Source organism: Xiphophorus maculatus, chromosome 12 (genome assembly GCF_002775205.1).
Source record: "Xiphophorus maculatus strain JP 163 A chromosome 12, X_maculatus-5.0-male, whole genome shotgun sequence".
Taxonomy (NCBI): domain Eukaryota; kingdom Metazoa; phylum Chordata; class Actinopteri; order Cyprinodontiformes; family Poeciliidae; genus Xiphophorus; species Xiphophorus maculatus.
The window spans coordinates 26,707,530-26,731,522 of record NC_036454.1 but is presented as its reverse complement, the minus strand read 5'-3'; the positions used below and the strand labels follow the sequence as shown (position 1 = coordinate 26,731,522).

Here is a 23,993-nt window from a genome sequence, read left to right as displayed (position 1 = left end):
CAGCTGGTCAGAGTGGAGTCAAGTCATAACTCAACTAGATTAAATGTGGCTTCACTCTTATAGCGCTTTTCCAACAACGGTGAAACTCAAAATGCTGAAAGCAGAAAGATGATTTTACAAAAACCAGAAAGTACATAAAAATGACAAAACAATAAAAATGTATAAAAGTTAGCAAAAGGTTGTTTAAAAAAAAAAATCCTGTTTACTTAAAATCACAGGAAACAGTTGTTTTTTTTTAACATCACTTCAGTTTTCTAACTAGTTGGCCTTGGAAATTATTTCTGCATGAAAACAATTTTCCAAATTAAAAATATAGATAGCTATAGTGGTTTGTGCCAACCTTTATCCACAGCACTCACAACAATCTCTACATGACAACACTTTTAGAGGTATAGCGAAGTGAAAGTAAAAATAAATGAAGACAACAAACTCACAGCTTCATAGTGGAGATCGTTCAGATGAAGAAGGTTTTTTTTTTGTAATTGGAAACTTCACTTAAGTCCTCAGAGGAGCTCTCCTTCTAAAACCTTTAGCACTCATCCAACACAATACCCATAAACTTGGCAGCTCTGGCATCCCGTACCTCATCATCAACTGACGACCTACCAGGACTTCAACTGAGATAATAATCACAACAGGCTCTTGCTCTTTGCTGAGCTTCTAATTTTTAGGAAATATATAATATCTTCAAGGTTTTAGAAGTGAGGCCCTTCAGCTTTCCATCCTGCACAGTAAAAAAAAAAAAAAAAAATTGTGAAGAAATCGGAGCCCACTGAAAGAAGCGGGCCGGCTCATGCTCTCCGGTCATTCAGGAACCATAATCATTAAGAAAAATGGGTGTTCATACGAGTTCTTATGAGATTTTAACTGAAAACAAAATGACCTGGACACTGAATTTTAATAAAGCTGTGATGTAAAGGTTTGTAAAATACTGTTGGCATGATCTACGGTTGCATTTTTAATTGAAGATATTTCAGCATGGCACAAATCCATTTTTTATTTTCAAACTGTCAGACCAATCTCAGTGTATTCAAAGTAAGAATAGAGAGAAACAGCAGCACCTACTGCAGGTAACAATTAAACAATCTGTTACCACTGCTACAAAACATGCAAGATTCTTTACATGAAATATCATGTGGAAATACCATTATATTGAAAGTTTTAAAAAAATGCTAAAAAAAAAACACCAAAAAAACCCATATGTCCTTCTACTGTAGTCGTTTATTGAAGAATGAGGGGATTTTCAGCATTCTGTTAGACACTTGATAAAAATATCCAGCTTGGCCCTAAGTTGTTCATACCTTGGCAGATTTGAGTTTAGGGTCATCTTAATTTCACCGACACTTTTCTACAGACTGAAAGTAGCGTCAGCGGACCTGGCCAGGATCCCAACTTTAATCTGACAGAGAATCTATGGAGGGAGATACAGACCAGTGTGACGGCAGCAGTCTCAGAAAGCTGGAAACTCGTCACCAAACACAAAATAATCCAAACTCTGGTGGAAACATGCAAAAAAAGCTTTACACGTGCTGAAAGACGCCAACAAAAAATAAAAATAAAAATCTAAACCTACCAAAGGTATGAATAACTTAACAAATTTGCGCAATGACAAAATGATGTCACTAAAAACTCATCACCAGCCTTTAGCTACGGGACGCAAACAAGCGAGCGCTGCAGGACCTCCCCGCTGAAACCACCTGTCTTTAGTTTGAAAAAGAACAACTTCTCTCTCATCACTGCAAGTTAAAAAATAAAAATCCTCCAAAGAGATAAAATTGCGTTCCATTTAAAGAGCTCAGACTTGTTGAGAGTCTGTCCACAAACCTCACCTCCACCACCGCGCGGCGCACAGTGATAAGGCGCCTGCATACGGACGCCTCCCAAAGGTAATTTTGTGATTATTCGCTTCCCTTATCAGGTAAACAGGTGTGCAGCTGGTCTGCGGTTTGTAAATGCGCGGCGCCGCTGCAGGAACAACCATTTGCATGCGGCAGACGGCGGTCTGTGGGCCGACTGAGCCGTCACGCAGCGCTGATGGACGTACAGTAAAGTAGCCGGACGCTCACAACAAGGAAAAAAAATCCTGCCCGGCCAGAGTCCATGCAAACTGGGCCTCACCACTTACCTGAGGTCGGAAAGGATGCAAATTAGATGCTTTGATATAAATCCTTGCGAGGGAATTTCTGACTCAAAGGGCTTCACCTTTGACAGGAGAATGCTTCACTTGCAGATAAAACTACTAATTTAAAAACTTTTAGAGTTAAAAGAAGTGGGAAACAATTCATCTGGAGCTTCATTTCAGGTAATAAATAAATAAATTAGCAAACATCCATTGCCTTATTTAAGCTCGATTTGCATGTTACTGTCTAAATTGCAGATTAAACCGTAATGGAAGAGTTTATCTAAACCTATTTGGGTTCGTTTTCTGTATTTCAAAAGCCAAATATGTTTTGTCCCGAGGCGCCCTCTCTGACAGTGACTGTGACCAATTTTATTCTGTCACACCAGTGATGAATCGTCTGGTTTGAAGTGTGTGAACCTAATCACTTTTTTTTTTTTTTTTTGCCTCCTTGTCATCTCTCTGAACGCAGCGAAATCGAGCCGCCGCAGAGTTTTCCCCCACCCAAACCCAAACAAAGACGCCTGACGCGGCGTTATTGAATTACTCTCAGGAGTTTACGGCTCCGATGCGTTCTGTGCCGAGATTCCCGACCCGTTCGGAATGAGCAAATTGGCCCTGTGGGTGCTGACGGGCCTGACGGCTGTCACCACCGTCTTCTTTAACGTCTACATCTTTCTGATGACTCTGTGGAACCAGACGGGGAAGAAGGACAGGAGTCCCAGCGAAACCATCATCATGGCTCTGGCGGCGGCCGACGTCGCCTACCAGCTGATGTGCTACGCCTGGATGACCATGGACCAGGTGGACAGCGACTGCCACATGGTGGGGATCTTCTACACCATCCTGCTGGTGCTCATCTCCAGCTTCAAGTTCACCATCATCTGGGACACGAGCTTCCTCACGTTCTACTACAGCACCAAGCTGGTCAGCACGCCCAACCACTGCTACACCCAGATCCAAGCCGCCATCCTCAAGCACGCCACCCTGGCGGTTTTCGTCATCCCGCTGCTCGGCCTCGCCACCTGCACGCCGATCCTGGTGGTGTTCCAATTGGACAACCGCACCCAATGGGAAACCAACGACATGGACTGCGGGATTCTGCTGCCGGAGTCTACCGTCGGACGGGCCTACGACGTGATCTTCCTGCTGCTGTCGGACGTGCTGCCCGGGATGGTCATGCTGAAGTGCTGCATCTCGATCTCCGTCCACCTGGCCATCCACCTGCGCCACATGAAGGCCAGCACCAACGGCGCCCACCCGCCGAAGCTCGGCTCGGAGATGAGAGTGGTCCAGATGTCCTTGGCCCTGGCGGGGAACTTCCTGATCTTCCTCGCCGTCGACCTGTACGTCAACTACGAGGTCGTGGTGAAACACGAGAACTCCCTGGCCATCGCGTTCTTCATCACGTCCGTCTACACGACCGTCACGGCCATGCTCCTCATCTACGGCAAGAAGACTCTGTGGAAGACGATGATACGCGACATCAACACCTGCCTGGACGCATATCCATGTTTGTCCTGCCTGAAGCTGCCCGAGCAAAAGGCTCCACCCGGCAGTCCTCCAAAGGTTAAAAAGTGAAAATGCAGATGTTATGCCACCTTTCTTGTACTTCTGTCACGTTACAAAGTAGCAAATTACTACAATTATAGATAGACAAGTAAATTTGCTAAAAAAAAAAAAAAGTTGAAAATTTGTTAGAAAATCTCAGAAATTTTCTAAAAAAAAAAACTGGACAACTTTTGACTTTTCTAACTCAGAAATTTCCATTATTATTTTTCTAAAAAAAAATTCAGAGATTAATATCAGACTCTTAGTTTTTTCTAGCAATATTTTAACTTTTCAATTTCTGAAATGGTCACTCTTTCTAGGTTGATCTCAAAATTTCTTTTTTTTTTATTAGCAAATTTTATACCTTTAAACTCAGTAATGTTCTTGTTTTTTCTAGAAAATTTTTGAGATTAATCTCTTTTTTTTCTAGCTACAATGAGTTCGCTGTCGCGCATGACTGTAAATCAGAGGGCCATGGTAAGAAAATTGTAAAAGCTTGTAAAGTGTTTCTGTTCTGACCCTTTAATTTTAATACCCCCAAATAAAATCTAGATCAACCACGCTGTCTGTAGGATATATTTTGTAGATAAGAGCCCATCTCCACAGCTACTCTGTAAGGGCCTTAGAAGAACATTAGTCAGTCCTGCCCAAAATTTTAAAAAAGGTCAAAAATCCTCCTGGCTGTACTGGATTGTGGACAAACATCATCGTGAAAACCAAGGAGAAGCAGAAGACACTGCAGCCGTGTGGGAGAAGGTGCTCTAGTCACTTTTTAATTATTTTTTTGGCCTACATGGAAAAAAAAAAAAAAAACAAACACCATATATGGTTGAAAATCACTGTGTTGGTCAGAGTTAATGAGCTCCATAAACCAAATGACCAAATGTTTACCTGCTGCTGCAGCAGGTAAACATTTGGTTTAGCTCATGGTTGGACTGCTGGTGCAGTGGGTGAATAAACTTTTGTAGATTTCCAGCTGCAAAATATGTTGAAAAGGAAAACAAAAGACATGCATCATTTTAATCCCACGCTACAAAAATAACGCATTTCTTTGTGCTGTTCAAAGTTCGCGGTCGCATAATGTGACCAAATGTGGGGGATTGTCAGGCTGCATGAAAGGCAGAGCGGCTTTGTGCTGAAGGTCTTTTCCTCCTAACTGCTTCAGTGATGACTGATGTCCTGCTGCGCCGCAGGTTCCCGAGTCACAGAGAGACGGATCCCGTTTGTTTGCTTCTTAGGGAAGGAACAAACGCCGACCTCCTTCTTTTTTCTTTTTTTCTTTTTTTTTTTTTTGAGCAGGCAGGTAACAGCGCCACGCCACGCCACGCAAATCACAACCCTGCCTACCTCGGCGCGATCAGTGTTAATATTTCAGTGGGACAAATAATAGGCAGGCCCGGGAAGTCTGTCTGCGAGCATGGATGGCTGGACATGATGCAACTCGGTGCCCATCTTAAATGTTAAAAAATACATGCGACCGCGGTGAGAGCACAGAGCATATTAATAAAACAAGACCGCGCACACAACCTGATTTTTTTTTTTTTTTTTTCCCCTCTCCTCCTCCTCCTTCTTCCAGGCCAGAGTGTTTTCCTCAGCCAGGTCCCCTCTACCTCAGTGGGGCCGCCAGGAGCTGGAACTGTTCCCGAACACCCTGCGAGTGAGAAAACAGAAAAGTTGATGAAGAAAAGAGGGCCCTCTTCCTCCTCCTCTGCATGTTGATTGGCTCTCCTTAAGACTGCGCGTGGCTGCAGTTGACAGCTAGGTTTAAATGTGTGTGTGTGTATATATATATATATATATATATATATATATATATGTGTGTGTGTGTGTGTGTGTGTGTGTGGCGAGGAAGCAGAGCGTCAAAGTGCACTCAAGCGCCCAAAAAAAAAACAAAAAACTTTGAGTAAACAGAAGTTTCTTAAGAATATAAAAGGCGGACTTGTGTGCGAAGCTACATTAGCTCACAGCCTTTGGCTCCACCTAGTGAAGTTCACAGCCGGGAGACAATAATGCGGTTAATCCGGCTGCGCACAGAGGGACGGGGGGCCTCCAGCAGTCAAGTGGACAGTGAGAAAGGGCATATTTTCCTTTGATGCAGAGGGATTAAGTTGTGCCGAGGCCTCTGCTTTCATAACCATAGGCGTTCAGGAAGGAGCTTGGTCCAACACGACGGAGGCGAGAGAGGGTCAACAGGAATAAAAACGCTTCACACAAGTAAAACAAGTCCCGTCTTTTACTAGATAATAATAATAATAATAATAATAATAATAATAATAATAATAATAACAAAAACATCCGTAAGATCAACTTCTAAGATGAATTTTTATATATACATTGTAAATATATATATATATATATATATATATATATATATATTTTACAGTTACATACAAATTATTCATGGCTGAATTATTCATCCACATCCATTTTTACCAGTGAGCATGACGGATTGATCATTTTAGCATAAATCATTCAGCTATTTTACATTTTCTAAAAGGAACACCTCTAAATGTTGGATGTGCAACACTTTTCTGATGGAGATTCCTCAACGCCGAGTCGTTCACGTGGATTCCTGTCCAACAGGAAACTCAAGAAGGAGCCGATATTAGAAAAAAATGTAAGCTCGCTAAAAACATGGATGTTTTAGGATATGCAAGCAATTCATGTTCCAATCATTTACTGTGTGATCCAGAGTTCTGCAGATCATCACCAACTTCAGCTCTTGTATAATGCAGCTCTTGTACGTTTCATTGATCTCGCTCCTTCAGAACCAGAACCAGAACCAGAACCAGACTGCACCCCAACCTGCATTAGCTTCTGACCAGGAAGCTCCTTCAGAAACCAACAGACGACGCTACAAAATACGTAAAGAAACAACAACGTCTGTAATGTTTTTTTTTAATCACTTTTATTCACTATTCAATCATTTTTACCTTTATATTGCATAAATGTTGTGTCACACCTTCTGATTTTAGTTAACAGGCTTTTTTCTTCTTCCAGTTTTCTCCACCGTCTGCAGGCCTGCTGGACGCTTCCTGCTGTCGTTTTCGTGTCAGAAACTTTTCCGTTTCGCCGCGTTAGCTCGAGGAGCAAATGAGCTCGATGAATTTGAAAAGAAATTGTTAAAGACGACCAAGGGGGATAACGCTTCAGCAAATTATTTCAACTTATATATCATAATAATGATTGTAAAACAACTTTGATTCTATAATTTAAAAAAAAAAAGATAAAAAATTTAGTAGATTTAATTTTCTGTTTTTTTTTTTTTTTTTTTTTTTGTGCTAATCTTTCCTCCAACCCCCCTAGCGCTCCCTGGTGGCCCCCGCTTTGAAAACCACCGCTAGCAGAAAACCAACGTTTCAGTTCAGCCCCCAGGGTTCTGGTCGGGTTGGACGGATCAGTAATTTCAACAGAATCTGATGATAATCTCTCAGGACGCTAACGGCTAGTCGTCGCCGCTCTCTCTCTCTCTCTCTTTTTCTGGATGTTAGCATATAAGAACCAAAGCGCTCCGTTTCCACCGTTGGACGGGGTTCTGCTGACTGGAGAATGAGAGGTCGCGACCTTTTTCACAAAACACTAGAAGACCACACAATAGCAGAAAACAGAAAAAGTACAGCCACATTTATACTACCTAAACATATAATGGACGTGATAAGTCGACAGTTTTGGTGCGTTGATCATAAACTTTGGTTTTTACCGAGTGGATAAAGGCTGGCGTTGAAGTTGGCGTACTTGGCTTTCATGTCTTCTGCCAACTGTTCCAATCGTCGGGTGCAGCAGCATGAAATGAGGATTGGTCTAATGAAGAACAAAGTTTGCATGTTCATCCCATGCATGTGTGGGTTCTCTCTGGGTATTGTTGCTTCCTCCCACAGAATATGCATGTTAGCTTCATCAGTCACTCTTCATAGTGACGGTGTGTGTGTGTGTGTGTGTGTGTGTGTTTGTTTCTCTATTCCCCTGTAATAGACTGGCATCCTGTCCAGGATGTACTCTGCCTCTTGCCCATTGAAAAGATGGATTTGGATAGAAAAAACAAAGTTGGAATTAAAGGTACTTACAGGGAAATGAGGATGAACGTTCAGAGCATCGTTGCGTGATTAAAGGTCCAATCAAGAGTTCGATCAGCGTCTCTCCCCAGTGTTTCTCAGTCTGGACAGATTCTTCCCTGGCTTCTCCTAGTAAGTGCAACTTTGTGACATCATCAGGCACCCAGCTGAATACGAATTAAGGATTGCATTTCCACTTGACATAAAAAAAAAAATACAAGAATATAACTTCCTTTATTTTTTCTTTACCTTTTTGTTAAGGCTTTTAGGAGGAGACAGTTTCAAAACAAAACTAGATGAGATACGTTTCTGGCTGCAAGCTGTTTTTGCGATCAAGCTTACCGATATGCAATAGTCTAAGGAGAGATCATTTCAAGTATGTAATCCATGTTATGAAGGAAATGCCATCATAACATGCTCATAAATTAGCTGTGAGTCATTTAGAAAGCTTACCGAGTTCTGAACAAGGAGAATAAAATCATTCACTTTAAGAAACACCTTCAAAAGTATAGAGATGAATCCAAATAAAAAGTTTGTAACATATTATATATATATATATATATATATATATATATATCTTCTGCAAAAGGATTGCTGGGGAAAAAGTGCTGACTAAGAGATTACACATTAATGAATTCCATTCATCTCGAGATTAAAGAGTACATTTTTAGATCTGAAAAAAGTAAAATAAAATCCTTTTAATCGAGAAGTTTGAAACCTCTCGATTCCAAATGTTTCAAACTTTCCTACGTGACAAACGTCCTCACGTGGTTTACGCCTCTCTAAGTAAAACGCCCTGTTTGCTTTTCCCTAAAACGCATCACAGCAAAGCGTTTCTCCATGCAACACACGAAGAAGCTGTGTTGATTTAAAAAAAAAAAAAAAGATAAAAAAAACCCACGCTGCTTCAGGGAGACAGCTCTGTGTGTCCCTTGGACAGACACAGCACCAAGCTGTGCCTACAGTTTACGAGTAAACACACACACACACACACACGCACACACACACACATATATAAACAGAAACAAGGGAAACAGAGCAGAAACGGCACTGAAAGGCTGTGGTTGAAACTATTACCCTGACCTGAACGAATTTTTACACAGATGATTTTCGTATTCTGCACACAAGTATCACAAAAACTCCAAGATGAGACCGCTGGAGAAAACTGCTGCCCGATAATGAACATTTTTTATATATAGGTTCCAGACCAGATTTAACTACAGACGCTTTAGCCTTTAGCTCCCTTTAAGAAAAAAAACCCATACATTTTGTGCTGCTTGATGGGCTTTTTAATCCAGTTTGAACGCCTCAACGTGTCCAGATTCTGATGAAATGAGTCAAACGCACATCAAACGCTGCATGTAAAAAGGACGCAAACACTACATTTTGTCACATGTCACATTTACAACTATATTTTTTATTAGTCAAATAAAAGGTGTGGTGTGCATCTGTATTCAGGACTTCGAGTCGATGCTCTGCAGAACCACTTTCTGCTGCAATTACAGCTGCAAGTCTTCTGGGTTTTATTTTTTTTTTCTTTTTCACCAGCCTTGCACATCTAGAGACTGAAATTTTTGTCCATTTTTCTCTTTCCAGTGATCAGCATCAACCTTGTGCTGCTGTTGCTGTGTGAGTGAGGGAAATGCAACGGCTCCGATTTGGACAAACACTTGGAGATAAGGAACTTTAATGCCAAATATTTTAGCTTGTCCAATTTGTGTAAAATTCAGCGACCCGGATGATGCCGCCACGTCTATAACAGTTCCCGCTCACCTGGGAGTGTTTGTGGGAAATGTTTGACAGTCATGTCGGGAACAGGAAGCAACCATCTCCAAACTTTTCCCGCAAAGGAGGATGAAGCCGTCCAAAAGGTGGCACTGCTCCTGCTTAAGTATTAGAACTTCCCTCTCAGTGGAGCTAATCCAACTACTGTGACTGTACTAAATGTAAAAGAATGAATTTTTTTCTTAACTTTTCAGAAAAGTTTGCAACAGTGTTTAACAAAACACATTTCCAATCTTCAGACGGCGAAGGAACTCAAAGGCACACAGACGGAGCGACTGGCCTGGAGTCAACCCGAGCTGTCAAAGAAGCTGGAAAGACACCAAAAGGAATAAAAAGAACGATACTGTTACAAATAACATGCTTTTTTCTTTCTTTTTTTTAAAATCAATTTAGCATGAAGCTGTAAGCATGTTGCATTATGCAGGCCCACTTCCACAGAGGGGTTCCTGAGCGTCTAGTTAAAGCTGGCAGCTACAACACCGCTCTGTTTGCATGAGCGAACATCAGTACAAGTGTTCATTGCTCCTGAGGTTTCCTGGCAGAGTTATCTCCCTTACCTCACAATCTGACAGGAGGGGTACAGGCCATTAAAAATCCTGATTAGCCAGACCCAAGCTCACAACACACACACACACATAACCAAACACACACACAAACACGCGCGCATCCTCCATAAACATCTTATAAACCCCACCCCAGTCGATAACAAACCCCGTGTGAATCACCGTGAGCTACAGCAGCATCATTTACCTTCATCTGACCCGTGGTATTTGAAAAGCATAAATCACCTGGGTTTTCTTTTTTTTTTTTTACTTTTTTTATGCCGGCTTGTTGGATGTGTTGAAACCGAATGTGTAATTTGTCACGCTATCAGCATCCAAACCACTATCGGAGTACCCACAGAGAATAACCTGTGTTCTCTGTGGTTGCACAACTGCACTTAAGCGACGGAGAGAAAACACTTTTCAAACAAAAGGAGACATGCTAAGCTTGTTTTTTTTCTTTTAATCTTTATTTTATTTCAGTCAACAGCTTGTTCATTATAAAAATATCACTATATGTCTGTAGAATCACTGTTTATAAACATTTCTGCTTTTTAAAGAAATCTGCACTATACAATGACATGAATCCCTTGTAAAACATCGGTCTAAAAATAGAATAAAAATAGCAAAGACATAATTATCAGTTCAATTTGATCTCTATCAAAACAGATTCAGCACCCCGGAGGCACATTATTTGTTTTACTTATTTAAAAATAATAATAATAATAAAAAAAAAGATTTACAGTGTTCGGTAAAATGACTTTGCTTCCAACATAATGTAAACACCCGCTGTGCAAATCTCAGAAGTTTTTTTTATTTTCTTTAATGAACAGAAACACCACCTGAATTTTCAAGCTAAAGTGACCTCCAGAGACGTTTTGTATTTATGGCTCCGTTAAAAGTCCCAGCAAAAACACATTTGGAAACTTTGCTCATTTACTCTCCTGTCAAGAAACTTTTATGCCCCTGCAATAAATATTTACCGTGAGCCTGAAGCAGACATGCTCAGCACGGCGACCCAAACCCTCATAAACGTGCTCATTAACAAGATCTAATTTGGGTTTTATGTCATTTTTAAAGGCCCTGCTTCTCAAGCTGTGCTCTCTTGGTTAGCCTTTAGCGTTACCGTTAGGAAAGTTTGGTATCAATTACTGTTACAGATAAGTTTGTGAACACACCAAACAATGTAGAGGTAAGAGGCGATGAGAACCAAAAAAAATAAAAAAAGAACTTAAGAAGTTCATTTTGTTCTACATAAAAAGAACTTAAGAAGAGTACTAGAGCTCCCTGAAGCAGATTACATTGAAGCACAAAGTAGCTCTGGTAGCTAGCATGTTATTTACCTCTTGTGTCGTACCTTGGCTCTGACCCAACTGCTCCCCTTTGCTGAGTTGGAACACCAGCAAGAGTTGCAGTAAAGTTAAGAAGAAAAATAAAACAATAAAGGAATTGCTAATCAATGAATCTGATATTCAGGCTAACCGTAGTTAGCAGGGGACGCTAACAGCAATACATTTCATTTGGACTTTCAAATACTTTAGCAGTATGTTCATCAACAGAGGCCACACAATGTTTGTGCGAACAGTTTAACAAGATGCATCTGAACTATCAATCATGTATGCGAGGCGGCCATATTTTATTTTGGAACCTGTGATTTTTTTTCCCCCCCCACTCAGGATTTCAGCATCTGGAAATCTACTGTGGAACTATAAACTTGCAAATTCCTGCTTCTGAGGAGAAAATGGAATGCATCATTAATATCCATCAAATAAATCGGAACCAAGAAGGTTTTAAAGAGATATTTTCTTATTTTGAGGGTCACACGGGCTGCGATAAAATGAGAGAGAGCAAGACTTTCGGCAGATAACAAGAGGGTCTAACAGAAAACACCAAAGTTGCTATGTTTGATTCTTTAAAGCAATCAACCTGTCCGTCATGGGAAAGGGTGGATTTGGAAATTTCGGCAGCTTTTTGGAATTAGAGACCTACGTAATCTAACTGTAGATTTTCTGACGCTAACTGCTCTAATTGCAAATAGAAGTTGCGAAGTCGATTTAAAATGTTAAATTGTAATGATTGTGTCTTTTTGCAAATCTTATAAAAATGAGAACAATGCTGCTTTTGCTTCAAATATAAATAACAATTGCTAACTTGGTCACTTTGTTCCTCTTTCATAAACAGACAATTTCAAAACGTTGTATGTGTTGCGTTATCCACTTGCCTACATTTTTTATATATGCCATGCTTTGCACATGGACAAATAAATGTATTTCTGTTTATTTGGGTTGGCCATAGTGGTCAGTTATTGGGATAAAGATTAATCAGAATAAAAAATTAAAGTACAAACTTGGAAACCACATTTGTGCACTTTTCCTGAATAAACAAGGTCCATATATAGATGACTTTGAGGTAAAATGACCAAGACCCAGAAAGGTTAGACATGTATATATGTTTTGTTTGGAACAATGCAACATTGTTTAAGAGAAATCAAAAATAGCTCAAATCTGAATAGGAAAAATGGACCCAGAAAACTCTGTTTTTCTTTCATAACACAATAAATGGAAAAAAATCCAAATCCTGTTAAGAGATCATCAACATGTTTGTCAAGACGATGGTCTGAGACAGCTGCAAGATGGTGGATGTTATAAAAAGTTAGAGGAAATATGTTTAAAGGCGTATTTAGGGAGCTTCAACACAACTATACACAAAACTTGGAAAAAAGTCCGTCAGGTTTTCAACATCAGGTTTTGCACAAAGCAGACTAACAGCATTTGACGTGAACCAATCGCGCTTCGTTTCGTTTGCTTTTTTGGCTCCGGCTCTACATTTAAGCAGGTTTGACAGTGGTATCAAATGTTTCCTTTTTCCTTTCTTTTTTTGGTTAACACTTCCCAATAAACGCCACCGCCTACCGCAGCGTAGCGTATCAACAGGTACGGCGTCGGGTTCGTCGTTGGCAACGAGCGCAGAATCTGCTGCACATTCAATAATGCCATCCAGTGTCTCGGAAACCTTGGCGGGTCGGAATGAAAGGCTGCGCTTTCACAAATAAAACAGGAACACAATCAACAGACACAGACTAACTCCGCTTCAGACCAACAGTTGCCTTCTGTACATGGTAATCCCTGCCTATTAGTTAAGTTTGACATTTATCTAATGCAGCTCTTTGTATAGGGAATGCTGTTAAACAGCCAGAGGGAGAGTGAGTCATCCAGTGTCGCTCCATACACAAACATAAAAATAAAAACACGACGCTGTACCATTATTCATTCCATTTGTTTGCCACTGATTAAACAGAAAATGCACTGCTGTGACCCATCTTGAGGGAATGAGTCTTTCATTACCTTAATAAGCCCACAGAGCCTAAGATTGTACCTTAAATCACAACCCAAATCATGCATCCGGTTCTGCTGTTTTGACGACGGATCCTTCCCATCAGATTAACGCTGCGATAATCACTCACATTTAAGAGCGGAGGACAGCTTGGAAATCAAAGTGAACTGAAAAGAAGCAAATTACTCCAACTAAACAAACAAAAAAAAAAAACCCAGAAGAAAACAAGCCAGCCCTGCTTCTCCCCTCAATGTTCCGGTTCTCTACTGTACCCCCACTGTGGCGTCTCCATGACGTCTAAAACGAGACTGCGCTTTCATCACAGCCAAATCAGGGAATTAATGAAACTCCCAAGGTCGGCGCGTAGGTGTTGCCTTACTGGGGTGTTGCTCTTACGAGGGAAACATTGACTTTCGAGTCTTCGGAGGAGGCGGAGGAGGCTTGTTCTCAATTTTCACAGGTAGCGGAGGGACAAACTGTGGGGGAAAAAAAAAAGGTTTGTGTTAAGACTTTAAATATAAATAAAATCCAATTAAAAAAAAACTGAGTATTTTCACGTTTACTAGCCATTAAACATGCATTAGGGAGGGGCTGTTATTTCCTCTAAGCAGATGTACCTCTGAAGAGATGGCGAGGTTGTCAATCTGGTGCGGAGGTTTCTTCGGAGGCATGGGTGGGGGAGTCCCTGGGGTGTCGATAGTATTGGCATCGTTGTCGCTGAGGAGTGATGAATAACCTAGCGAGGGGGAGGGGCAAATAAAAACTCTTCAGACCACATCCGTCTGTGAATGTGTGTGTGACCTGATTAGCTCCGCAGACCAGAATGTGCTTACACCCCAGAAAGAAAAAAAAAAAAGTCTGTCAGGTTCCCCCCTTTATTGTGTGGAAAAGCAGAACTTTAAGATGGGGAGAAGTGCAGTGTGGTGCTTCTCAGAAGAGGAAGGAGCTCTTTGCTACGTACTGGAGCTGCGCGGCGTGTTTGGAGTGTGTGGGGAGGCGGCGAGCGGGCTGAGTTGGTTAGACAGGCTGAGCTGGGATGAAACGCCCTGGAAAAGGGAGAGGGTGAGCCGTCTGTCACCGAGCTGCAAACTTTTGGGTCTCTGCTGCTTGTCTGGTGAAACCTGGGATGGTAGTGGGGGGGGGGGGGGGAGTCAAGAAAAAAAAAAATAACAGGCGTGGAAAAATAAGATCTCCAAGAAAAGCACAGAAAACCATAAAGAAGTGCTCTGTTTATCACTATTACACTTAAAATACCTTCAAATGAGCAAAAGCGCTCACACTTCTCCAACCGCGCTGGAATTTTATTGGGATTCTATGAGACAAATCAAGACCAAGTCCCAAACGGTTGTGAGATGAAAAGAAAAGGGATACATGGTTCTGAAAATGCACACCACAAAAGCGCAGCGTTGATCTGTATTGAACCCCGTTTCCTTCTGGACCCCTAAATAAAATCCACTGACACCAGCTGCCATCAGAAGTGAGTTAAACTGTGAATACGGTCGTGCGTAGCTTCATCTCATAATAAAAGACCCAGATTCAGCTAGAGGGACTATTTGGGCTCTCCAGAATGAAATGGAGAGTTGTAGAGATATTTCTAGCAGTGTAAAGTTATAACAGGGTTTCTGCAACTCAAATTTAAGACTTTAGATATATTCCTTTATTTAGCCAGGTAAACCCCATTGAGATCTAGATCTCATTTTCAAGAGGGACCTGGGCAAAAAAATGTGCAATACAGAGCAACCTGGTTACAAGATAAACCAGCTGTTTAAAGACCATTAAAGTCTTTAAACAGCTTAAGACCTATATCTCCACAGAAATGTACCAACTTTGTCCAGCTGACTGGCGATAAAGACGGTCGCAAAAAAAAGAAGCTAGCTAGTTAGCTTTTTATTGCTAGCTAGATTTTTAACATTTTTAGCAAGTGAGTTACAGCTAGCATAAACTGCCTCGAATCACAGAACGCAATGAATAAGTCTGAGCGTCAAGACACAAGGGGGTTTTTTTCGGGTCAAAACTTGCCATAAACTAAACGCATCATTCCCATAAGCATTGTGGGACATTACATATTACAAGTAAATAAATAAAAAGAAAAAAAGAAAACATATACTCAAGTGGCCCTATATTGATGTCCAAATCCCAATCTCAGTCAGGTCAAAAGGGTGTAAATACAGACGTTTGAAAACCGACCTCACCGGTCTCAGTCTCTTCTCCGTCCTTATGGTTGTATTGTCTGAGTTGCTGAATTTTAAAGCCTAACTTTATAATTAATATTGTCGTGTTCTGCTCCTCAGTATAATATAATAGTTTACTGCCTGGCACCAGTTCAAATCCAAACAATATTAATGTGTTAGGAAGGCCCGGTCAGACTGCAGATCTAAATCTAACTGAAAGTCTGTGGCAAAACTCGAAAGTGGATCTTATGAGGCACTCTTCGTTTAATCTGACTGAGATTGAGCAGGCAGATTACAGGATGAGGAGGCAGTACTGTAGCCTCTAGACATGCGAGCTGGCAGACGCTCATCCCAAATGACTTACAGCTGTAATCTAGGCAAACTGTTGAAAGCCAAGTGAAATCTCTTCTTTTTACGCTTTTCTTTTTCAGCTATTCACTATTTTCTGTTGGTCATAAAATACACAAGTGTATGCAGTTATCACACAAAGTGAAAAATATCCAGAGGTATGGATAATTTGGTAGGGAACCAGAGTTTAACATACAGCAACTATAAAAATGTATTCATCCCCTTGGATCTTTTGCCCTTTTATTGCTTTAACAAATCAATCTTGATCAAAACAATTTGGCATTTTTGGAAAAAAATATTTTTTTTACCAAAAGCAAAAATGAAAACTGATTTCTACAAAGTAATGACAAGCAAAAAATATTTCACATTAAATGAGTGACTGTGTAAATATTCACCACTTCAAGTCAGTATTTAGTAAACATAATGTAGAAACTATAGAAATGTGTCTCCATTCTTCTGTGCAGAACTGTTCAAGCTCCGTCACGTGGGGATTCGTTGCGAAGTCCTGCCACAAATTCTCTATATGATTGAAATCTGGACTTTGACTAGACCAGAACATCCGCCTAGATGTCTTCAAGGCATTTCTGTGCTTTGGGGTTTTGTCTCACTGGAAAACAAACGTTCTCTGAAGCTGTAGTTCTCTTCTCCAGCATTTCCCTATTTTTTATTGTATTTTTTTTGCTGCATTCATTTTACGAACCTTCCAGGGATTACTGCCGGGACGCATCCTCACAGCATGATACTGACACCGCCGTGCTTCACAGAGATGATGCGTTTGTGGTGATGTGTGTAGTGTTTAGGATCTGTCAAACATAGCGTCTTGTCTGATGGCCAAAAATGTTCATGGCCTTGGAGACTTTTTTTTTGTGTCCAGCTCCTGACTTTTACGTTTCAGTAAGCTTTTCTCTGATTTGTGTTCCTTTGACTTCCTGCTGATTGACCAGTGAACGGACCTTCCAGACACAGGTGTCTTTGTAATACAGTAACTGCACTCAGGTGATTTCCATCCACACATTGTGAGAATATTTTTTACCAGTTGGCTCGTCCTTCGTTCAATTAGGTGAGTCGCTTTAAAGGGGGTTGAATATTTACGCACTTACCTCATGTTAAATCTTTTCATTTAATTGCTACTTTGTAGATGTGTTTTTGTCAAAAAAGCAGAGTTTTGCCGATTGCGGTTGATATGTAAAAGCAATACGAAGGGCAAACCATCCAAGAGGGCGAGGACTATTTATAGACACCGTGTAACTGTACGTAGCACAGTTGCACAGACATAAGGCCTCACCTCATCTGCATCCGACTGCTTCTCCAGCAGCACTTGCGATTTGCTCACGCTCCACTCCTTTCTGTTCTTCCGAGCGATCCTGTTGTCTTCCTCGGAGCGGGACAGAACAGAAACCCTGCGATCACTGGGACAAGCCGACGAGGAGCGGTTAGCGAAACCACCCGAGGCACAGAAACAGACGCAGGGAAATGTAAAACAAAGGGGACGAATGACTCTGTTTTATACAAGTGTAGTAATTAAAGAAAAATGAAAAAAAAAAAACGTGTCTGATAATCAGTCAGGGCGATGTGAGGGTGTGGCGGCACTGACTCTTGGGAGGAGGCCCCGTCCGAGGAGCCGCTGGAGAGGCCCGAGGATGTGCTGGACAAGGTGGACGCAGTGGACATGCGGCGCAGGGTGGAAGACATGATGTAGGGCACGACGACCGAGCCCACGCGGCTCTTCTTCTTCTCAGTCAGAGAGCAGGGCTGGGACACACAAATGGGATTAAGCGTCACCGGGGTGCGGGTGGAGGGAGAGAAGAGAGGGAGGGGTGGTGGGATCTTGGCAGGAAGATTCAGAGTGACAAGAGAGGCACAGGTTGCAAAAGCCTGGCTAAAGGAAGATTTATGGTCCTGTGCTAAAATAATGTACACTATCCTTTGAATGAGAAGTGTTTGATAGGAAGGCAAGAGGGCCAATAGCGAAAGTTGGCACCCCGCTGCACGAAATCGAGTTTTCAGCTGGCAACCCACCAAGGTTATGACGCCGTACAGCTTCTCCACTTTCTCCCGGAGATCTCGGAAGCAAGTGACTAAACGATTGTGTAAGGGCTTCAGCTGCTCCGTCGCCTTCTCCCCGTGGAGGCGAATCCCGTCTTCCAGGAGCGGGATCTGTTGGGAGCGAGGGAGGGCATAAGTAGAGCACAGGTGTCTGGCGAAAGAGAGAGGGAAAACAAGGGTTCTTGATAAATTTTACCTGCAGGGCGATGAGCTGCTTAAGGACCCCGATGCGTTCGCGGTCTCCCGGGTGCTCTTGGATGTAGGTGTCAGTGAAGAACGCCTGAAGAAGATGGAAACTGGGTGACGACTGGGCGGCATGTTGAGCGCGCTCATTAGAAAATGTGTCTGCGAGCAACAGAGAGCCGGCTGCTACAGTGTTACAAAGACGCTCCCGTGTGAACAGGACTCCGCAACTCCGAACACAACGGAAACCAGAAATCATGTCAAACAGAAGTGGGCATCCATTGTTAAATGACAGCCAGATGACTTTATTAGTGCAGCCTGGTGATGTTTGACCACACCATCCTCAGCAATATCCCAATGCAGAGAAAAGTGTTAAGTCACATCAGTTTTAATAACATGTATGACCTTATTTCTATGGTATAAAAATATACTGTCAAAACAAACCAGATATTTATAAAAAAAAAATAAGGTAGCACTTTATTTGACGGGGTTTTTAAAGTGTCAATAATGCAAAGTTGGCACTTTTAATGGACTTTCAATGCAACTTTTACAGCAACTTTGCATTAAAAGTGTCATTATTTATCAAATGACATTTCATGATAACCGTCAGACATTCATGAAAACTCCTTCATCTTCATGACTGACATTATATCACGTTCATGACAGTGTCATGTCAGTCTTACGCACACCCCGTCAAATAAAGTGTTACCAAAAATATCATTTTTTTATTTCCCTGTCTGAGATGAAAAACAAAACTTTTCCTGGTTTAGGTCAGTTGGAATTACCAGAATTATTTCCATTTGCTTAATGTCCGGATAGTGATAGAGAGTAGGGCTGAGCAACATGCCTTAAAAATTTAATCTCCTAATTTTCGTTTTACCCAGGCGAGATCTAATGTTAATAAATGTTTTTTTCCCAACTGTCTTTCCTTAAAAAAAAAGAAAGATATTACAAATGACAAGATATCTATCCTTCCTTCTGTGAGTTGTACGACCGAGTATTAGAGCCAGCTTATTTAATTACAACAGAGTTGTAATATTAGCAACGAAAGATGCACTGTTACCAGGAGAAAGTTTTAAAACTATGAGGAAAAAAAGCGAGAAATGAAGCAAAGTCTTAGATAATTTTTCTCGCGTACGTGTTGGAGTTCTCATAAAGTTATTATGTCGTTCTCCAAATATTCCGACTGTATTCTTTTAATATTGTAACTTCATTCTCACAATTAAGAAAGAAACAACTGATTGATCCGTACATTTTGTCGTAGAATTGGCCTGAATTCTATTGAAACGGTTAAACAAGATGGCCGTCTGAACTATGGAAACCCAAGGAGAGAATTAGTAGGAGACATTTATTTAAATTTTCCTCTTTTAAAACGTTCTGGATATCTTTCCGTTTGCTGGAACACTGACCCATTCCTCCCGACTGAACCGGAGTAAGATGCTCACACACACCTTCACACCTCCCACCACATTTTTCCGCACGGGACTGACAGCAGGATTTTGTGACGGCCACTACAAAACACCGACTGATTTAATGGTAAACATACGGTCACTGTCCATTAGGAGGCTCCATTTGTGCCGGATCTTTAACTTCCTGGCTGAAGTCTTCAATATTTCCACTTAATGTTTTTTTTTTTCTTCGTGGTGCCATCAAGTTTCCTCGCCTCCAGCAGGAAAACACCAAACGTCATCAGGGCGGAAAGGTTCCTCTTTTTCCCTCCAGACATAACGCTAGTCGTTATGGACAAAGAGTTCAATTTTAGTTTCATCACACCAGATATTAATGTCTTTGTCTCTGAGTTCATTTGCAAACTGCAGCTCGTCTTTCTATGTCGCTTTTTGAACTAATGACTTCTTCCTCTCTGATTGACTCTCCAGGCACTTCTCTTGTTTTTCTTCGTCTTTATAAGGTCTACTGCTTTTGTTCTGGAGTCGATGTTCACTTGTCACATCATGATACTTTCACCTCTGGGAAACAAAACTCGTTTCCTTCCGTAAACCGTGTGAAGGCTGGTTTTTCATATGTGGCCTAGAGCTGCATATTATTGTTAGAACTGCTTAAGCAGATGTGGCATCTTCGGGCAACAGGAAGTGGTAGCCAAGGATGAGGTAGACAGGTGCACAACTGTCGTCTCAATATCTTGGCTTACATTTCTTTAGATTTTTTGTCATGCCACTTAAAAAAATTGTATATTTAAAGTGTTTTAAAGTACATAAATTGTTTCCCGTTCGGGAACTCGCAAAGTCATGATGTCACTATTTGGGCTTTCGTAGAAAATTTCCAGTCATAATAGTCTTACTGTATGCATACTTCAGGATTAAAAAGAAATCTCTGAAAATATGATCATTACTCCAAGATTTAGCAAATAAAAATTAAAACGTGAATCCTAACAAACCTAAAACCAGAAAAGTTTGGGCTGATTTATTGTCAGACAGTGATAAAAATAAATAAAAGTTATATCTTTCTATACATTAAAAATAAATATCTGGTTTCAACTGTGTGCTTGGTCGAAAAAACAAAAACAAAACCCACAAGAAATCTAGGTTTCAGTCTTCTTGTTCTTCATCCAGAAATCTTCTCCTTCACTTATTATTCAGCAGAGTCAGAAGGAGAAAGTGTTCACTGGAGTAAAAGCTTTTGGCATCGAGCGGTGGTTCGATATTGTTGTGGACATAAAAACATTTATTATAAAGGGAAGCGGAGGATATGAAGCTGAAGGAGTTGGAGAGGACGTTACCGTCGGTTACTGTAGCGGCAGAGCGGCGCAGCGTTCGCTATGAGATCAGTTAAGAGAAATAGTTTTGTCTCGGTCGGTACATTTCTAACAGGAAACAAAAGATAAAAATTTTATTCTGTTAAAGCAGATCTTAAGAGAATCAGTAAGCCTCTCCAGTTATTCACCACTGAGTACCTTTGCTTTACTCTCTTAGCAGAAAGATATTCATCGAAAAAACATGAAAGGATTTTACAACAGAATAAGCTGACAGGGAAGTTCAAATATAGGACAGTGGGAGAAAAGACTGAGATCAGGGCCCAGATTACACATCTGAGTGATCAATTCGTGTGTTTGCTTATGTCTGAGCAAATATGAAATAAAATTGGAGTCTAGTCACCAAGCTAGATTTAGATGGTTTGTTTTCTTCACCAGGATTAAAAAAAAAGAAAGAGTAGAGGAGTTTTTCAGAGTTAAAGTAAAAGCCTAAATTATCTAGAGGATAAAAACAGACCTGCTATTTGTAGGCAGTAATGCTAATCATGCTAACTGATAAAATAATAGGAAAAAGACGGTTTGAAATGTCACTAGCATGAGCCGGTAATTGTTTTAAAAAGAAACGACATCTGTCAAAATGTTTTTTTTCAATTGCGTAACTGAGTAGCAGCAGCTCTACTAATACGAAGCATTGAGGATCCATCACTGCAGGCGCACTCCTGTTTAGGTATAAATAAATTAATCCTTACACCGTGTTACGCATTTGAGTAAATTTTAGTCTTGTGAAAGGGGATGTGTTCTAATTCTTTTTTCATTGTGTTGTATTTACATAGATAAAGCACCTGGAAGAGTTTGTTGTGCTTGCAAAACTGTTACCTGGGCCTGTTTTTGAGAATAAAAAGTGAAAAAATCAGATTTTTAATTCGCACATTGCAATGCAAAGAAAATCATTTTTTGATTGACAGAAAAATGGAGTCAGTTAAAATATGAGAAGTTCACAAAGCCAGAGATCAGAAAATGGACACCACATCTCTAATCTAATTACATCTCATTTGGTAGAAAAATTGACAAAGATTGAAGAAATTGAGAATTAGTAGTATAGGATGTGGAACATGACACTGAAATATTGTTAAAACCTCAAAAATTAGGCAATACCATTTCCCTCACTTGAATGAAAAAAATTAATTTTGATCGTGTTGCGTTGATTTAGTTCTGAAAAGTTGGTTGGTTATACAACACCTATAACATTTATTTTGGAAAATATTGATCATCATGTAACTTTTGCATTAAAATCAGAATATTTCATAGCTAATTTAAGCCTGTCCTGACCTAAGAATATTAAAATTGTATCGAGTTTTCAGATGTGAGGCCTCCACCAGTCCCCATGGAGGCCAGAAACTATTTTGATTAAATCTGTTGTCATTAGTAGATTCACGCGTCATAACGTACATCCAAGTATTGTTCATTAATGACACCATTAAAAGCACTTAATAGAAAAACAAAAAACATACAATGGGAGCGAATTTCACAACTCAAAACGCTTAAGGCCTCTCTGTTTGTTGGCTAAACACTGAGAAATTACTCATTTCGTTACATGGCACTTATTATTTTTGTAAAAAAACAAAACAAACAAAGGTGATGAAAAAAAATCTCTGTTTCTATGTTGTGAGTCTAAACCAGGTTACAGGATGACTCAGTTAAATTACGCATTTGATTTGATGCAGTCCAAATTAAAATTAGCACCTTGCGGCGGCATGCCTCTCCAGTTCACACTCAGTGCCACTCAGTCTGACCTTTTGATTGCTAAATGTCAGCGCATTATGATTCTACCCAAGCAGACATCCGCATGAGATCGTGTTATTACTACCTTACGACTATTTAAGACTCAACCGAAAAGATGTTCGGAAAGGTCAAAGTGGCAGTGCCCTTTGACCACCGAAGTCAAGTGTGTGGAGTCTGAAGACAAAAAGAAAATAAAAAAATGTATTAATTAATAAAAAGTCACTCGTGTTTGTTCTGTAGATATTGAATAAAAGAAAGGATATGTGCATAGATGACATGAAATATTTAAGAATCCAGTCACTGGAGGCAGAAAAAGTGCACTCTGCAGCAAATCTGTCATACTAAATCACAAAGCCAGACCTTCTCGTAGTTGGAGAAGCCGCCCATGACGGCGGGGTCGACGATGCCGCTGAGCATCATGGACAGAGGGTTGATGGACAGTGACCGGTCGCAGGCCTGCTGCTGCACCAGGTTGCTCAGCTTCTCGTTGGCCATCTCCATCGTTTCGATGGCGTTCATCAACGGACTGATCTCCTCCTGACACGCAGACGAGCGTTCGTCATTAATAACTTAAGAAACGACAATACAACAAAACAACATGATTTAGGAATGAGGGCTGCTTCTCACCACCGAGACGGATTTGACTTCAAACCATTTGAGGATCCCAGGGAAGCGGTAGGCGGTGATGTAAGTGGTTCTCTCAATCCACATGGTCTGTGGGGCGGAATATTAATACAATGCTCAAGGGGTAAGACATTCATTGCTTTATTCATTTAAGGACTTTTTTTTTTTGCTGCTCCAAATTTGTGCTTTTCCATCGTCTTGAAATAGTCCGGTTGACTCAGTCCAATTGGGGAGCAAAATTGTAACATTTGTTACATTTTCAGCTGCGCTGTGTCAAACGAACCAAACGAATTGACAAAATTGTTCTCCTCCCCGTCTGTGGTGGCGCTGCACCAAAAACTAATGAAGGAAACGACATGAAAACCTCTGAAGAAGACATGAATGCATCGTGACAAAATGTAAACAAAAATGGAGCAGCGTCGGATCACGTGGTTGCTCAGTTATATAGTAATAGGGAAAGAAAAAGCATTTCATTTGGACTCAATGAGGGAATTTGAGGAAAGAAAAGGTAGAAAAACCAGAAAGATGGCAGTAGTGAGACAGTGATGGATGCAAGCTGCCGTTAAAAACTAAAAGAAGAAGAAGTAGTGTCCGATTTTAGCGGTGGTTGGATTTCTTTTTGTCTTTGGCACAGGCACTTTCTCCCGCTAGCCTTAGACGCTCACGTTTTTTTTGCTTGTATTTACCCAGAATGCCCTGCAATATAGTTCACTTCCTGTTTTTGGAGCGGTCTCCAGTGCTATGGCA

The 23,993-nt window shown here is 40.8% G+C and overlaps 2 protein-coding genes across 2 annotated transcripts in view; one reads left to right on the top strand and one right to left on the bottom strand.

Moving 5' to 3' along the window:
* Window positions 1–2,243: 2,243 nt before the first annotated feature.
* On the top strand, window positions 2,244–3,753 carry LOC102234468. Its single transcript, XM_023344165.1, has 2 exons — window positions 2,244–2,302; window positions 2,592–3,753. The coding sequence occupies exon 2, from the start codon at window positions 2,723–2,725 to the stop codon at window positions 3,698–3,700; it is 978 nt and encodes a 325-aa protein (XP_023199933.1). The 5' UTR covers window positions 2,244–2,302; window positions 2,592–2,722; the 3' UTR covers window positions 3,701–3,753.
* A 6,755-nt stretch (window positions 3,754–10,508) lies between these two features.
* dock5 (dedicator of cytokinesis 5) overlaps window positions 10,509–23,993 on the bottom strand; it is a 69,565-nt gene continuing 56,080 nt past the window's right edge. Inside the window, exons 43-51 of the mRNA XM_023343339.1 lie at window positions 23,250–23,336; window positions 22,983–23,159; window positions 18,144–18,227; window positions 17,921–18,058; window positions 17,496–17,653; window positions 17,187–17,310; window positions 14,344–14,503; window positions 14,000–14,118; window positions 10,509–13,858 (exon numbers count right to left, since the gene is read on the bottom strand). Of these exons, the coding sequence (XP_023199107.1) occupies window positions 13,775–13,858; window positions 14,000–14,118; window positions 14,344–14,503; window positions 17,187–17,310; window positions 17,496–17,653; window positions 17,921–18,058; window positions 18,144–18,227; window positions 22,983–23,159; window positions 23,250–23,336 (1,131 nt within the window). The 3' untranslated portion in view covers window positions 10,509–13,774. The remainder of the gene's footprint in view (window positions 13,859–13,999; window positions 14,119–14,343; window positions 14,504–17,186; window positions 17,311–17,495; window positions 17,654–17,920; window positions 18,059–18,143; window positions 18,228–22,982; window positions 23,160–23,249; window positions 23,337–23,993) is intronic.